General features: G+C 42.4%; 2 protein-coding genes across 5 annotated transcripts; one reads left to right on the top strand and one right to left on the bottom strand.

Moving 5' to 3' along the window:
- Nucleotides 1–4335: 4335 nt before the first annotated feature.
- syf2 (SYF2 pre-mRNA-splicing factor) lies at nucleotides 4336–10313 on the top strand. The gene is made up of 7 exons (XM_079752949.1): nucleotides 4336–4372; nucleotides 4667–4765; nucleotides 4971–5096; nucleotides 6420–6537; nucleotides 7254–7344; nucleotides 8141–8239; nucleotides 9849–10313. Exons 1-7 carry the CDS (start codon nucleotides 4355–4357, stop codon nucleotides 10012–10014), a joined length of 717 nt encoding a protein of 238 aa, XP_079609075.1. The 5' UTR covers nucleotides 4336–4354; the 3' UTR covers nucleotides 10015–10313.
- A 4298-nt stretch (nucleotides 10314–14611) lies between these two features.
- On the bottom strand, nucleotides 14612–17874 carry rsrp1 (arginine/serine-rich protein 1). 4 transcript variants are annotated; one of them, XR_013812439.1, is made up of 6 exons: nucleotides 17665–17874; nucleotides 16673–17240; nucleotides 16365–16534; nucleotides 16054–16170; nucleotides 15050–15958; nucleotides 14879–14953 (listed from the first exon to the last, which is right to left on the bottom strand). XR_013812439.1 is itself a non-coding variant. In XM_079751765.1 (5 exons), exons 2-5 carry the CDS (start codon nucleotides 17229–17231, stop codon nucleotides 14807–14809), a joined length of 951 nt encoding a protein of 316 aa, XP_079607891.1. In that variant the 5' UTR covers nucleotides 17232–17240; nucleotides 17665–17874; the 3' UTR covers nucleotides 14612–14806. The 4 variants fall into 4 exon arrangements, 1 of the variants encoding a protein (XP_079607891.1); XM_079751765.1 differs by lacking the exon at nucleotides 16054–16170 and having other exon boundaries at nucleotides 14612–14953; nucleotides 15050–15124; XR_013812438.1 differs by having other exon boundaries at nucleotides 15050–16170.
- Between the last annotated feature and the right edge of the window lie 206 nt (nucleotides 17875–18080).

Here is an 18080-nt window from a genome sequence, read left to right as displayed (position 1 = left end):
AGACGGTCACACTTGTGTTCTGGATGACACATTTGTATATTCGGCTCTGGTTTCTCAGCGTCAGATTTGGAATTAGATTGGCTGGCTGAACTTGAGATAAAAGCAGCCAGGAGTTTTTTTTATCTGTTAAACAGATTATTAGTTCACATGAGATAGGGTGGGAATAGGATTCACTTAACGTGTATGTGTATGTATGTGTGTGTGTGTGTGTGTGTGTCTGTGTCTGTGTCTGTGTGTGTTTGTGTTTGTGTCTTCACACTTGTTTCATTCAATAAAAAAACGTTTTATCTCACCGCATGTTGACCCATGCACCGATAAGGAGAATCGTTCGCCTGCACAGCTGTATGTCCAGAGGCGGTTGGCTGGTGGCTACCTCTTTACACACTCCACAACAGCATATTGTTCAGTTGGCTGAGAAACGCTACTCTCCCATTAAGATCATTGGTTAAGAGGATGGGAACGAAAAAGAGGAACCCCATGACACGTTTGGGCACCGCTCAAGGGAAGCACACTCTCGGTGAACTTATGTGGTGACAGACCGGTTATCTCACAGACGATGTGAAGGACGCCGAGCTTTGGTCCGGGGTGAGAGTTCAGATGTGTTGCTTTTTTAAGGCAGTGTGTGAAAATTATTAAAATTATAATTATTATTGAAATGTGTGTTGTATTCACAACTAGGGAGCTCTATCGTCGCTGCTTACCTCAGGGAAACAGCTCCCTCTGGTGGCCGTGTCTCCTGTTAATAGGTTACCAATGGAGAACGTCCTGAAGCCTTAAGACTTTAAAACGCTATGACTGGAAACAAACAAGTCCTCAGTCTCCACGTTAATAAAATAAATAGGCTGCATTACACGTAGCAGATCTTGAGTTGTCCCGGGTCGCTCCACTTACTGGAACCGCTGAAACTTTTCTTTTTATTGCCATTCATCCTAGTTTGGACTCTTCTCCCACTTAAATTTTGATCAGTAATTATGATGATAAGGTTTGTGGGTCCGCCTAAGTTCCTCTGGATGACAGTGGAGGAGACATCTTTGTGCCCGCAATGTACAGGCCTTGTTGCAGCCCAGCCTGCGGTCGACTGGAGTGGAAAAACCATAATGGGCCTTAATTGGGACTTTAATTGTGTGTGTGGTGTAGCGAGAGCATTGACTACAAAACCGGTGGTATTTGAGTGCATACATTCATCTTTGGAGTAAGTGTATGTGTTGCCCGCAAACTCATTCTCTCTCCTCGCATCCTTTCTTGGAATATCAAAGGCTTTGGCCATGAATATAAGCGTCGAGAGTATACCATGTCAAATCCTATGTGTTTGGGTCTACACACAAATGCCACGTCTTTTGCCTTAGGTGAAATGGTTAATCGGTGAGACAAGGTCAACTTTGAAATGATACACTGGCACTTGTGCTGCTGTCACCAAGATGCGTTTTGGAGCGTGACGTCCTGTCTGAATGGCTCCATGCTCATGATTTAGCCGGGCCCCTGGGACATCTCAAGCCAATAGAAAAACCCTGTATCAATAAGAAGCATTTGCGAGTGTGGATAATGAGGTCCTCTCGGGCAACACATGTATAGACATAAAGCAGCACAAACTGTTTCAGCTGTCTTTTGCCTACGGCTCCACCAACAGAGGCTTTCCTTGCATCCATACGCCTGACTAATCTCTTAACCCTGTTTAACACACAAAATAAAAAACAATCATGTGAGATTGAAAAACTCAGAGGAGAAGGATGGATGGATGACTGGGTGGAGGGATGGATAGATGAATGGGTGAAAGAGAATACAGATGGGTGGGAGACGAACATCATGGCAGAGCACATGTTAAACACACCGAAAATCAGGAGAAGGGGAGTATGACGGGAAGAGGGAGTGTGTGGCGGAGGAAAAAAAGAGAGAGAACAAACATGAAGGGCTGCGTCCATCACGTTCACACATGAACACATACACGCCTGGCCACACACACACACACACAAACGCGTGCATGCCCGGGCCATATGTCAATTTTGTCTGGTGGGTCAACAAAGTATATCCGTCTCTAATAAACACTCACTCACACGCAGTGCCAAAGGTGTGCAAACACACATACACAAACGACATACATACTTTTAAATTGACACACACACACACACACAGACACTACACACTACATACCTCAACAAGACGTGCATTAACATTGAAATGCTTACAAAGAGCTGGGTCGGACTGTGAGGTTGTGTTTCCACTCTTATGACAGGAGCCTGTAGCAAGGGCTGGGGGCCTTCGGCAGCATGGGCCCCGGTGCTGGAGAGGGGCTGTTTGTGTTGGCCACAAATTAATAACTTTTCATTTAGTGCGGAAATGACAGGAATAGTAATTAAGGAAATGGAATGATTTTATTGGCCATGATGTTTATATTAAGTTCCAGATGTGTGGCAGCTGCTGAAGCGCGAGAGGGGCCCGCCCCATAAAGCTCTATCTAGTGGGAATGCTTTATTAAAAGCAAGATATCATTGACACCCTTATGCCTTTTTAACATTTTTGGAAAAAAGAGAACAGTCCCAAATCACGGCAGGTAGCAAACTGAAACAATATTGTGTCCCACGTCTGATGGATGGGAGACATTTTAGTGGCACTGTGAGGTACTGTGCTGTATTTATAAATATGCCCCAATAGTGTAATTTCTGCAGCTATAATGTTTCCCCATTTCATGCTTGATTTGCCTGGCTGGAAAGGTTAATACTAAGACGTGGCAGTTCAGCGTTCCTGGGTGGCCCATGCAAGTATCACAAGTGTCTAGCTGCTTTAACGCTCAATATCTCTTAAATAGCAATGGCAGTCTTTCCAGCCCTCACATATTGAGATGTGTGTAGCCAAGAAAGTTATTTAAATTCTACATATATTTTTTAATCAAACTTTGCTCAACCAATTTTTTTGCCTTGGCTAAACTTTCACTTAAAAATGCAAGTGTCACAAACTGTTTTGCAATTTCCAAAATTATGGGTATCTGTAATCTCTTGAATCATTTTTCCTATACTATTCTATTATCTGAGGAGGAAAAATATGATCAAGGATGATGAAAGATTGAATAAGGCGGAATTTAAAAATAGAGTAGGCTTGAATTAATGCTGATGCATGAGAAACCTTGATAATCTGAGTATTACAGTTATATTGTATTTGTTTAAAGGGAATGATACTGCGAAGATGTTATCATTTAACACATGCGAATACTTTTAGTCAATAAAGAATGTGCTGTTGACACATGCAAAGAGATTAACCGCTTCCGAGTAAAAACAAAGACACAGGCACTGACAGATGGATCTGCTATTCGTGCTGCAGGATTTTAAGTTGGCATTAGATGCATTGGATTGCTATAATGATCCTGCCATATGCACTCAACCAGTGTCATATTTGTTTTACTATTTTTACTATTACAGGGGTATTAACAGGTTTTGTCTTCCATATTTTTTTGAATTGTCCATGGAACTTGCAAGAGCATGTCACTGCCTGTTCCTTTGTGATGTGTTCCCATCTGGGTTCCAGTGAAAATGCAACACTCCATTAACATTGCCTGTGATCTAGAGGAAGCTTTAATCTATGACTGTAAACTATATTTAATTACATCCTGCAAGGAAGCTCTATTAGTGTAGCACAATCAGACAGGAGCAAATCCATTTGGCTCGTCAAACATTCTCCGATGGCTGTGAATTGTTTTCCTTCTTTTAATCAGATTTCCTCATCATAGGCACTGAAAGGCCCTGTTATGTTCGGTCATAATGTGACATGATGTATATTGTTTTTAATCGGTCCAAAATAGAATACATTATCATCTGGTATGAGCATCACTGCAGCGGAAACATAGCAACTGAGAACAAGGCAATCAAAAAATTAGTCGTTGTGACATGCTGATGAATTTAGGCATGTCCTTTTGTGCTTTTTACTCTAAAACCTCAAGTCATATTCGATGTCGCTATCTGTCAGTGTGCATGGAGCCTCTTTCCACTTATGACCTGGCCTATCTTTCCGTGAATAAAATATTCAAAAGGGAGAAAAATGGTCGGGTTTAATTATAATAGAATAGTTATACAATGACATTATATTGAAAAATATGATGACAGGCATTAACTTTTGTCATGATGTTGAGACGATTTTGCATGGAAGAGATGACACAATTCAGTGAAATAGAAAACTCTGAGATGGTCAATTGGTTTGTGGTTTAAACGATTGGCTGTATGTGTTGTTTTTTTGTAATTGCATAAGCAGGCTATGCAGGTTGAACAAAGAATAGGATTGTCGACGGAAAGGATTGTTTGTGAATAATACGTACTTTCCGGTATACATCTATCAACTTCCGGGCTTTTACTGTAGTTGTTAAAAAACAATGGCGGCCATCGCAGAGGTTTGTACCTCACTTCTCTAATATTGAGATAAACGAAGTAACTATTGACCATTACATTGAGTAGGTCCGAAGGATATGCATATAACTACAATGTTAGCAGACATAAGGTTGTTGAGAATCCTTTGTGTCGTGTGTCGCGTATGTTTTAGGTTTCAATCTCGTGCTGTAATGCTAAGCTAACCTGTAGCGCCTAACGTTACTTCTTGAGGTGGCACAAGCTTGGGGAACTGCACAACTAAGAAGGGTACAGTTTATTTGATGCTTTGGTTATTAACACAGAGTCGTCCATTGTAGGAATGTGTTCCGGGTGAGGACGAGGAGACGAGCAACAGTCTGGCGTCGGAGAAGAGAGAAGCGAGGCTCCGGAAATTTCGGGAGCTACATTTCAAAAGGGTTTGTTATGATTCTCAATTGTACCGAATACATTAGTATGATATATTATAAATATGACAATCCAGCGCAAAATGATGTGGAATATCGTGAGTATATGACACTGTCGGATGTGTCAGCGCGTTGTCAACATTGCACATGCACCCTTGTTGTCTTTATTTTGCTGTCTGCACTGCAAAGTCACCTGTGAATGCGTTTCCTTTGATAGAATGAAGCCAGGAAGCTTAACCACCAGGAGGTTGTGGAGGAGGACAAGAGGCTGAAGCTACCAGCCAACTGGGAGGCGAAGAAAGCACGGATAGAATGGGAGCTTGCAGAGGATAAAAAGAAAAAGGTATTCATTCATTCATGGTGCTGTAGTCTAATAAGTATCTTACCTTTGTTTAATCCAATTAGGTTGTTTGATGTCCTCGTTGCTACAGTACAAACCAGGGTTTCAAATTTGGAGAAAGATGGGAAATACATAATTCTCACAATGTACTAATTTCTATTTTGTTCTTGGATGCTGTTAAACCATTTATCAATTTAATTATGTCATATAATTTAAATATCAATCAAAAATTAGGTTCTTAACTCTGTAATTGATGGTCATTACATTGAAATGTTAATGTTATCGGACTAGAGCTAGCTTTCCTTTCTCAGACGTTTCAAAATACTAGAATAAGTTGATATCATAATTTGTCTTCACAATACAAAGACACATCACATGTGCCTTTGTTTATAGATCATATAGAATTATTGACCAGCCCACCGACACTTTGCAGCCCTTGATATCGACAGCCATCCTTTTTAATTTGTTGGGATTTTAAAAGTGTGGCGTGCTGCTCTAAGCAGGGAGCCTATGTGTACACCGGTATATAGTGCACAAAAGACCAGACAACGATACCGTTAAACATTTATAATGATCATACATAAGGAGTGTGGTAGTGGGGAGATGTAGAAATCCATCAGACTATGGGTACTTTACCTCATAAACCCTGTAAAACGGATTGCATATCTAACATGAGAATATTGTATCATAACAAACCACAGTTGCTTTAGTCACGTAAAGGGATTTTACTGAATAACCATCAATGTGCTTGGACGCTGATCAAAATATCTTGGTTAAGGCCTAAGGGTAAATTCCTTTCCACAATTCGCAGAGATGTCAGGGAAACAAATCATTCACATGCACTCTTACCTCTTGAAGCACATCTTTAATTTCACCTGAAACGCCCACCAGATCTAAATCTCGTGGCAAGAAGAGAACAGAATACATCTCACCCATAAACTATGTTTCCATGAGAGTCTCATCGTGTGCAAGACGTTTGGCTTGAGTTTATATACGTTTGGTGTGAGTTTATTAAAATGTAAGCTATAGTTTGCATTTGTAGTGTATTGTACTACAAATGCCCTACCTCTAGTATTGACAATTTATATGTTTACTAATTCAAGCCAAAATCTTCCAGTGAACAATATCTTTTGATTTCTACACAGAGGCTCAAAATAGTGGGTGGCAAAATCTACAAAAAACGTTCACTGTGTCCTAAACAGGCATCCATGATGTGGCTCCCACACTAAAATATTTACTAAAATATAAAATATTTATTTACGAGCCTGCAATAGGCCTTTTCGTGACTTGATTCCTAGAGTTTCCCCTCTCCTTCGCGTGTGACAGGAATGTGCTGATAAGGGGGAGGACTACCACCGGGTGAAGCTGCTGGAGATAGGTGCGGACGATGCCGAGCGCTGGGAGAAGAAGAAGAAGAAGAAGAACCCTGACCCCGGTTTCTCAGGTGGGCCTCCAGCTCTCGTAGCGACCAAAGGAAACCAACACCAGATCCGCCGCTCTTGTGTTGGTTGTTCAGTGCGTTGTTGTTGCCCTCGAACTGACAGGGCTGAATGCATGGATAGTGGGATACATTTGTGCACTATTTGCTGCTAATCACGTTAAATCTGATTCAACCCATGTCTAACTTTTTAGCTTTTTACGGTTGAAATTAAGTGTTTCATTCCAAGTGGCTCTAAAGTCAAAGACGAGGAGATTCCAGCCTGGTCTTACAGTAATAAAGTTTAACGTTACACATACCTGACACTGACAGGCATCCTCATAATGAAAATAATACTTTTAACCCCTCTGGCATTCTTTGGCATGGTAAGACTTCAGGCAGCACAGAGGGGAACGGGCATAACTTTAGAGATGAAAGGAAGTGATACTGCACACGCGTGGCTTCAGGTGGGTTACTGAATCGACACAAAAAATGAACAAGGTTTGGAGCGCAGTTAATACTGCACAAACAAAAAAAATTGATGTTTGCATTACATACATTTACCTAAAATATGAACATTTGTCCTAGTATTGGATAATCTCACTCGACCTGCCTCTTTTGTTCTTTCTGAACCTTTCTCCTTGCCGTGTGTTCCCGTTATCGAAGCCCCCCCCCCCTCAACACGCCCATACCTTTTGTTTTTTACTTCTAATGGAGCCCTGTGTTTCCCTTGCCTTCTCCAGGTTATGCCGAGGCCCAGCTGCGGCAGTACCAAAGACTCACCAAGCAGATCAAGCCGGACATGGAGTCCTACGAGAGGCAGCGAGAGGAGTGGTGTGTAAAGGGACAACGCACCAACATCAGAGGAATGTTGCTCTGCCTGCGACACTCGGTCCAGCCACGTAGACATAAGATAGCCACTCTGGCGCTGGGAGATTCGTGCCATTCCCTACTCGGGGATGCCCATAAAAATGATCTACGCAGTCCTATCTGCTATCTATTAGCAATTTTACCATAAAACCTTTAACGGCGCAAAATTAACTTTGTGCATTTGTTTGGCTTAATCGTCACTGCGCCTGCCCATCACATGTTCACAAAGCGGCCACTATGCGCTGAGCAGCCGGGGCCCCTGCCCCGGGGCCCGCTCTGACATAGTTCCACACTCCCAGAGTCCCCTCTTGATCTCGAAGTGTTAATGGCAATTGTGCCTACAGGAAGGGGCATAGTTAAAGCAATGGCAGACTTGTTCTTATCCCCAGGGATGTTTGATTATTTTTCTCTAAATTTGTCATCAAACGAGAATCACCAGTTGAGCATCCCCATGGCAACAAGTGATAGACCCGAAACCAGGGTTGACAGTCAGATGCGCACTGAAGCGTTAATGGATCGCCTGATGGATGGTAGGACTTGTATTAAAAAAAAAACTTGCCTGGCAATTAAATGGGTCCCTAGTATGGAAAGAACCTGAAATGTCATCCTTCTGAAACTGATCTTACATGCAAATCTTTCCATAGCCGCAGGGATTTCCTCTGAACAATATTTAACAACTCAAAAATACTGTTACTAATGTAATCAAGCCGTTCACAGAGGATGGGTGCGTGGCTCTAATTCCTTGAACGACTCTTTCCAGCGGTAAGGACTTCCACCCAACGTCCAACACCCTGATCCATGGCACCCATGTCCCTTCCTCAGAGGGCATCGACCGCATGGTGGAAGATGTGGAAAAACAGTAAGGAAACCTCAAGACCCCTAACCATGATAATCTATAAATTAGATTCAATCATCTGCTTAATGGAGTCCTTTGATAAGGGAAGTTGGCCTGTAAAGCCCTCGCCAGAGTGTGTGTGTCTGTCTTCTTCTGTGTGTTTGTGTGAGCTCTTGGTATTCTTAGGCCTATCAGTGTCATCTCGAGATCTTGATGAAGCTGATAAATGGTTGATTATCATAGTGAGCCAGGGGTGGTAAAGTAGGTTTTAGTTTTTCCTCTCTATTCCTCTGACTACACTGCTTTATGAGGCACACAGTGGGGATTAATATTCTTCCCGAAAAGGAGAAATGTTCTATCCTTGGAACCGATGCACTTTATCCCTGGCACAGTTGCAGACCAGAGGTGTTGGCTTCAATGTGATCATGGTCCAACCCAAATGCAGGAAGCAGGGAATAATCAGCTATGCATATTAAGCCAGGTGTAAAGGAACTTTGCCCGGAGGAAATTGATTTGCGGTCGGACGTGGGGCAGTCAGACTTGGGGCAACCAAGTGGTCTCTTCAGGCGCTCATACTACCCGCTTTCTTCAGATATTGTTTATTTTATATCGACAGATATACAGGCCCATTCCAACAGGTTCAGAATGTTTTTTTACAAAGTTTCCCCTTTATATTCCTTTGGAGTTGGTTTGGATGAGTGTTAGCGGGAATAAACCCAAGTGCTCCGGCCTAGTCTTTTGTTGCCCATCCTGAAGTTAACAATAATAAGTTCCATTTATATAGCGCCTTTCTCAAACCTAAGGTCGATTGATGTGACAGGTTTCTCATCTGATGCATTTACCTACAAAGCAAGATATGGTGCAAGTACCACTGATGGTAATTCTTACATCTAAATTGGCATAAGGAAGAGGTTTTGTCTCCGGTCTAACTACCCACAGAGATTTGAGCTATGAGAGATAAGACTTCCAGTGTTGCCAGTGACTACTCGCGTTTGTTATCGCCAAACCTAACACAGTGGCTGATACAAATTGAGGTCTTCTATGAAGATGGAATCTCATCCATTTACTAAGCCTAGTCTAAGACAGGTCCTAATTTCTCAATTTGAGCCGGTGACCGTTAAGCGACTGTGAGAGTCACTGTGGGGGATTAGACACGGCTTCCCGGGTATGACGCACAATGCCACTTTGAAGCCACAGCGAATCAACACTGGGGCTCCTGTGTTAACAGGAAGGAGTGAGTTTGGAGAGGAGGGCCGAGAGAGAAAGAGAGGGAGGGACAATGTTTAGGGTTTTCTATGTTGCCGTTGGCATATCGAAAAGCGCAGTCTGTTGTGAATTATGGGCACCATGTTCCAACCTGACCAAAGGGCGGATTATGGTTCCACGTCGACGCAACGCAAGGGGGTTTACGGACCCCTTGCATCCACCGCAAGGGCCTGACGTTTGCCTCCCAAAAATTGTAAGCTTGCGTCGAAGCGACGCAGCAGCAAGGGCTGTGATGGTCCACTCACTAAAACCCGACTCAGAACCCAAACAGGCTCACAACTGTGTCGAAGCGTCTGCGTGGTCATTGCGTCGCGTCCACGTGGAACCATAATCAGAGCTTTAAGCCTCTGTCCTTTGCCATCCCCAGGATCGAGAAGCGGGCCAAGTACAGCCGGCGCAGGGCGTACAACGACGACGCCGACATCGACTACATCAACGAGAGGAACGCCAAGTTCAACAAGAAGGCGGAGCGCTTCTACGGCAAATACACAGCCGAGATCAAGCAGAACCTGGAGAGAGGAACTGCCGTCTAAGCTTCTCCCTGATGGACCCCTTAACCAATGCCCTTCGCCTTTCATACGGAAGCTTTTAACCATCCGATTGTTTGGCGATGTTACCAGTACAGTGTACATAGAATCAACATGCATGATATACAATACAAAATTTTGTTTAGAATATTGCTAGGCCATTTTATGTTTCTTACTTTACAGGCTTACGTCGTTATTTTTTGTGCAATGGAAATTATCCTTCCAGCATTGATTTGAGGCTTGACCACACCTGATATTTTCTCAGTCTGCATTTCATTTTGAAATAAACATTTACAAAAAAGCAATGGTCTCTGGTCGGAACTTCATGCTTTGCGATAACTTCATGTGATCTCAAATCGTATCAAAAGGTTATCGTTTTAAGCATGACTTAAATGTACACGCCTTGAGGCCGTGAGCAACATTTACCAGAACATCCGGTCATTCTTAAGCGTACCCAGAGATAAAGCGCAACGGCACTTGAATGTGTACATTGATGCAGTCATCATGCCCCAAGCTGGAACATGAGCACCAGGGGCTTGTGACCCAAAAAAATATCAGAATAAGTCCCATGCCTCGCTTTCCCGTTCCTTAACCCTTTGTCCCTCAAATACGGTATCGTAGCAACCTCTACTGGTCAGAAGGAATTTGGCAGTTTCGGACGACTATGGTTAGTGGTGGGGATTATGGTATGGTAGTATTTTGTGGAAAAGTTTCCATTCAACATGGCCTGATAAATATATCGTTGGGATAAATGATTCTGAATATTTGCATTCGTTATAGCTGGCATATGGTATGGGATACATTCTTTTTTTCCTCCTGACATAATATGGGGCAGGGCTTCACAGGCCTTACATACTCTTTGAAGTAGGAGTCAATAGTTGTTATAAAGATACGTTTCAGGAAGAATGCATGTATATGATGTATATATCTGCATACAATGTATGCAGATATATACAATTAAATGAAGATGTAATCAAATTGTTTACTACAAACTCCCCCACATTCTGGTTCAACATGTCTCCAGATGCTTCTGCTGATCAAGTGTTTATACCATATCATTTTTAAATAATTAGATGTCATACTCATCTCGAATACGCATGTATTACTATAAAGCCAGATATTAAAAATTCATGAAAAAAAATAAAACAAATGTTTTGTTGGAAATGTATGAATTTGAAAAGTTGCATTTAAATTATTTTTTGTAAATGTGTTAATTCACAAGCTAAGTCTTTGGCATTTAATGTCAAATAGTAAATCTGACCTTCTGTTCTAAGCGTCTTGAGGTGTAAGAACTGCTGCTTAATCTAATGGAGACCCTGGTTCAAGTCCTGCTTATTTTGGTTATATTTTAAACATACTCATTGTGTTTATATAATTACCAATATTTACAGCTATTTTCTGCTGTCCAGCTCTGTGGTTCAGTAGAGCGGGTTCTCTGTGTTCGGCTCTGTGACCCTCTGTTCAAGTACCACCGAGGTTGGTCACTATGGATATTAAAGGTTTTTTTTAAAGATATCAATGTTGTGTGAATTTAATGTCAAATTAATCATTCAACCACAACGCAGACTAGGATTGGGTCGGAGGTTATCCTTGACTTTACAATTCACATTAAATAGAAATAAGGGGCTTTTATTAAAGGAAATCAGAAGGACTTAAACCCTGGTCTCCACAACGTTAGCCAACAGCGGATTCCACTTCCCCATGGATTTCGGGGAAAGTGATATGGTTGGAGGTAAAATATAACAGTAGATTAGCCATAATATTATTACGTTTAAAACTCACATTATGGTTCAATGGATGTAAACACCTCAGGAATTTAACCCTGGTCTTCAGAGTGTTATCCAACAGTGCTCTCTACTGCACCACTGAGACAGGGACAATTATCAGAGGTTATACATGACATTACAATTCACATGACATCACTAAGTTTCAAAATTACATTAGGTTTCATAAGACATGAACCATGCTGTTAAAAAAAAACTGATAACAAGAAAAATCCTCAGAAGCACTAACAAGACAGTCATACAGTTGTATGAAGTTTGACTTGATATTATAAATCATATGACGTCAATAGAAGAAGCTCCCACGGAGACAGCCCTCCCCGGGACTCAAACCCGTGTCACCAGAGTGGAAAACCAACAACTCTCTCTGCTGTGCCACCAAGACATCTCGTAGTCACTACTTGGAAATGATTCAATACTTTCCAAACATTACATAGAAATAAAGGGTCTGGAACCCGGGGTTCATGAATTGGTAACCAACAAGTCAACGCTTTGTATATATATATATATATATATATATATATATATACAGGGTGCGATTTGCCGGTGGGGATGGTGGTGATTATCCCCCCCTCTGGTTTACACGTCCTACCCTCTGCTGAATTATTTTTATCCTCGGTGGGGATATAAATTATCCCCCCCACCCAAAGTATTTTCACCATTACATCGTAATAATTAACAACTAAAATACACAGGGTCCGTCTTCATTTTGAAACATTTTAAAATGTTAATCAAAATTATCCCCCCCTCTGGTTTTTTCACAAATCGCACCCTGTATATATATATAGTTATATGCAAGATGAGAACACATAACTCATAACTGTTTTTGTTTATTAAGTTGTATGAAGCGTTGTTCATGAAGTTTATAAAAAAGTAATTAGGATCAGTGGGGAGGCGAGCATCAAGGAGATGAGAGAGGAGAGGAAAGGAGGAGACATACTTAGAGGTCAGTCAGATTAGAGAGGAGGAGAAGAGGAGAGATGCGAGGATGATGAGAAAGGAGAGGAGGAGAGCAGAGACGAGAGGAAAGGAAAGGAATGAGGAGAGGAGGAGAAGGAGTAGAGAAGAAATCACAGGAGAGGATTGGAGGCGAAGAGCAGAGATGACAGGAGAGAGGGGAGTAGGATTTGAGATGAGTAGGTGTCATTAGGGCTCTGCACTACAGGGCACATGGTACATGGTTTAGAGGTCTGTTGCTACGAGGGTAGAGGCTGGTTCTGTGGCTGGGACAGAGGCCTCTCATCTGGGTCACCCTCAAGCAACAAAATCAGAGAGTTAAAATCAAATAAACTATATTAACAAGTAAATTGTAGTATCGCCAACTAAAAAGCAAATACTGCCGGAAAGGAGGTTGTTCTGTGGGAACGTGGACTCGGGTCCAGGTGTGGGTCCAAAAGTCCCATACAAGGTGGTCAAGAGTGATCATTGACCACGTGTCATTTTTTTATGGTTTGAGTTAGGATTAAGACATTCAACTGGGATAATGGCTGTAAGTAATCATATCCTAGGCGCATGGTGGGCATCCCGAACGGGCCCCAAACAAATGCGTTGCTCAAATCTCACATTGATGTAAGGACCATTCCAGCAACATAAGATCAACCTGTACGGTAGCAGACCGGCACCTTAATTCAAATTAAAATGTATTTTATTTGATCAACTCAAGTGTCTGGTAAGTAACCATGACTTAGGAAAAAGGATAAGGAATCAAATAAAGTTGGCCCCGAGGGGTGACTTGCTGCATTTTTCTCAAGCCAACCTGAAAAGAGTATTTGTGTTCACGTACAAAATCATTCTTTGTGCACTGCTGTAGAGAATTCTTCCCCGAAGATGAGTCGAGACCGTTATGTATTGTTTGCGGAAAGTTTCCTGTGAAGCGCCGCGGCGCAAGTGTATAAAGTCCATATAAAGCTTCAGCTTATCTGCTCTCAAGTGTGACTGATAACCTTACCCTGCCCTGAAGCTCTCTGGGTTGCTCATGAATGTTAAGAGAAAGCCAATCATTGTGCATAGGCTTCATTACGGATCATATTAGACATACTACAGATGAGGACACATACATGTTTACCCTGCTGTTGGTTGTGAAGTAAATGTTTGATGCAGATAGAACTATAGTTATATCATCGCACATTATGAATCAATGTGATTTCCCCCCCCCCCTACCAATCTATCTCCTGTTTAGGGAGCACTCATTAGCACTCATAGAAAGTGATGCAGTTAAAAATGCCGACTTTTACTTTACGTTTCTATAATATGGGAGAACAAGCGTCTACACCCGACAGTTACAACGGCCAATTACTTAACTTTGAACATCAAAGCAGGCAATTTTGTCATAATTAGATTTTTTGTTGATAAAAAAAAGGTCTCGACCAAGTCTTGTGTGAACTAAATTCTTTCCTAGAACCCAACCATGCTGACACATTGTGGTCATTGGGGGAACTGCATGTGAATGGGAAGGGAGGGGTTTTCGATTGGCCTATGCTGGTTTGTGCGACTTTAGGTAATTTGCTTGATAATTATACAATAAACCATGCATCCACAGACGAACTGTCGAATGGGGAATGTGGAGATATGAATCAAATGGTCAGTTCCAAGTACTTTCACCCCTGACAATTGGCAGATTATCACAGAATTTTTATTTCCCTATAATGCCGATGATTAGAAGCCATGCGTCCTTTACCACAGCTAAAATACAAAACCGTTTACAGCGCCACTATAACTTGAGTCCAAATTCCATCAGGCTTTTATGGAACGAGATCTTTGCCATTAATGTGCAAAGCACACAAGTTAAGTGACATGGGAGAATAGGTTAAAAATTGAGAGACTTTTATTCAATAGGCATTTATTGAAGTCTTCATAGAACACAACAAAAAGGGGACCAAGAGAATCCAACCTGAGCGCATTGTTCCATTTCTTCTGCCCACATAACTCACTTTTTACATCTGAAAAAAAACATAGTGTAGCCCAAGGCTTATGTAAAAAGCTATACACATTATTTACAGCGTCGACTTGCGGCCACACTAGCGTGAGGTGGTGCGTTTGTTTGCCCGGCCGCCTCCTCTGATTTGAACCCAGTGACCGTAGGGCTTTCTGCTCTCAATGCCGTCCACCCTGGGCGTTACCTTAGCAGACGTTACCGGGGCAACGGTTGGCTTGGCGATAGAATTCTAAAAAGGAAAGAAGACAGAGTGAGAATTTAGGATATCTGGTCATGTTGCAGACACCATTGGCTCAGGGCTTAATAATGAACGTATGGTTCTTACATGAATGCTGAAAGCGATGATCCTCCTAATTGGAGAGACTTTTGAGCGTTGGCCATCCGTCTTTGCGTCGCTGTTCTGTTTAAAAGACAAAACAAAGACACCAGTGAGATAATGGCCGACACAAGGGTTTACGGTGATAAAGCAGTTTGTCCAGTGTGCGTATATGTGCTATTGTATTCCATGTTGCATGACCAATAGAGAAGCAGGTTGGTTAAACCTATATGGCTTTAATTCATGTGTTGCTTGTACAAGTGCTAGCTTCAACTAACAGCAGCTTTCATGCATTTTCTGCAATGGATAGGCTAGGCCCACCGATAACATTGGTAGTTGTAGCGCTTTGAAACCAAAACAAAAAAGACAAACAAAAGTAGAAAAGGATCTCTTCTCTGTGTAGAGTGGCAGAAAGGTGACGCAGTTTGCCCCAGCCCCAATCAGCACACGCCTGGTGTACCAACTTATCTTTGGCATACGGAGGGAGGGAGTTCTTCTTGGGTTTTTAGTTTTCTGGACAGGAATAGTCACTATAATGCTGTCCACACGGCTTGTGCTCCTTCAGCGAGTGGGACGGTTCTGCTAAATAACGACCCATTTCAACTGCAAATGTAAATACATTTCTAATGTCAAGCCAACAGTGACACAGAAATAAAATTGACAGAATGCCATGAGAGTCACCTATATTTCTAAACATTAAATTTTGCATTCATAAGAATTTGACTGTTTTTACAAACAATTCAGTAAGTAGTAATAGCTGAAAAACTAGGAAGAGTCTAATCAATATCATGGTGAACATTATGAGTCATCAGTTAACCTTTCGCGCAAACACTTATGGCGTCACCCAAGGCACATGACTGCCCTCTTATTCTCCTAATCCGAGGGGCCGATGATTGAAGGAGACCACTGTCATGTGATCTACGAAGACAGGAATACAGACAGAGCAGTGTGTGTTCCCTCAGGGGTCTAATGGTCAACACAAGACAAAAAGAATTCAACAGCAAGGACCTTACCAGGAAGTCAAAGGAAAGGGCACGTGTGGGGATGTGCCGAACCTACACTTTGTAATTCTAGCCTCCAAGGACTTAATCCATTCTGAGGTATAAGACATTGGTGGGTTTTTGGGTCACCTGAGAATTTTGTGTGAAAGAGGTTGAAATATTACAAGTTTAAATTTCAATTACAAATGGAGGCCGATCCCAAAACCAGAAATGAATATGAATAATTGAATGGCCTCCACAGGGCCTTATTCCAAAATCACATAATTGTTTGGTTAAGCCTCAAGGTGTGCTAGCATTGCCATTAAGCTTTTGTTGAAACCCACCTGTGATGGAATCTTTTCTGGAACGTCCTCTTGCCTCACCCATGCCTGTGGTTCTGGTGTGGGACATTCCTCGCGTGGTTCGTCTGGTGTGGGAGTCGTGCTCTCTGGAAGATCAACCCTTAGGATCTCGGTGGCGTCTTCCTTCACTGCTCTGAGGAGTTCCTTTTTCTCTGCAAAAAAAGAAAAACGGAATCACCATTAGATTGATTGATAAGGATCATTGGTTGCAGACCAGCTCAATGAGTCAAGTCGGCAGAATGTTTAAAGGAATCTTTGATACAGCTTGGTGAATGGTAAATTAACCCTACCATCCAGAGTTGGGCTGGCGGCCGATCGTCTGGAGGACCTGGACCGGCTGTGATGGCTCTTTGAGGGGGACTTGGGGGTTCTCTTCCTGTCACGGCCCTCCGACCCTGGGCTTGTCCTCTGCCGGCTGCTGGAACTGTGGCGAGACCGGTTACTTCTGTGGCGACTGGACCTGACGGGCAGGGAAGAAGGACTGCAAGAGCGGGAATTGGCTCTGGCGCGCCGGGGTGGTGGTGAGCGGTGACGTCGGTTCCCGTGGGCTTGTCTGTAATGAGTGGGGCAGCGACAGCGGGACGAGTTTCTATGGCAACGAGGGTGAGAGCGGGATCGGGGCCGGTTGCTGCTGGACAAGGAAGATGTGGATGACGAGTTGGACGAAGATCTATGTCGCCCCCTGTGGGTCTCGCGTGTGCCAGAGCCGTGGCCGGAGTCCGAGCAGTCACTTCCGCTTCTAGAGACAGATTTGGTTGAGACGGAATTGGATCCCAAGTCTTGGTCAAATATAACTCTCAGACCATCACTGCCCATCGCAGGGAGTAAATCCTTGGCCCCAGTCACCATCTTGGTTATCTTTTAAAAGAAGAGAAAAAAATACTTATTATTTTTTTATAAAATCACAACATATCCATTTTATTGCCAACATGCATCTCATAGGTGACCCTTAAAATTGTGTTTGTTTATTATAGACCAACGGCTGATAGCGCAACCCTGCGTCATCAGGGCCGTTGTTGTGTTGCGTAACCGCTGACCGAAACCCGCCCGGAAAGTTCAGGACCACAACAGATAACTTTAAACAAACGAAGGTCAAGCCAATGCCAACCCCAAGGATACACTTACAAAATATAGGATTCATAATGAGGTGCCAGACGATCATCCAATATAACCATATAATGTAATGCGTTGGATGTTAAAAAGCGATTGTTTCGGTAGAAAGTCCAACCCAACAAGGCCGGGTTGCATATGCTTGCTCTGAGCTAAGGTTAGCATTTCTTACCTCGTCCGGTGTGTAGTCAATCTGCTCAGAAATCCAAAAAAGTTTTCCAAGATCGATCAGGAAAACAGGTCAATAACTGTAATGCCAAATTTGTAAAGTCGTGGAAATCGTTAAATATTAATAAACGTCGAGGAACTATTATGAAATATCACCAGCGGTCGTAGTTCAAAAGCAGCGAATGAGCAACGTAGTCGGAATGGAATGGTTGTTCTGGAGATCCCCTTGTGGAAAATTCCATAACATGGCGAGCCTCATGGTAGCACCAAATTTGCGCATACGTGTTTTCCCACAATACTTTTAAATGGTTTCTTTGTTGTTTTATTTGCATTGTTGACACATAACAATATCGATCAATATTTTTTCAAATGTATCAAATTAAAAACAGATTTATTTTTAATGTCCATCCATAACATGTA

The sequence above is a fragment of the Pollachius pollachius genome, assembly GCF_949987615.1.
Source record: "Pollachius pollachius genome assembly, chromosome: 15".
Lineage (NCBI taxonomy): Eukaryota > Metazoa > Chordata > Actinopteri > Gadiformes > Gadidae > Pollachius > Pollachius pollachius.
The sequence above is the reverse complement of the archived record's forward strand: the minus strand, read 5'-3'. Positions and strand labels throughout refer to the sequence as shown.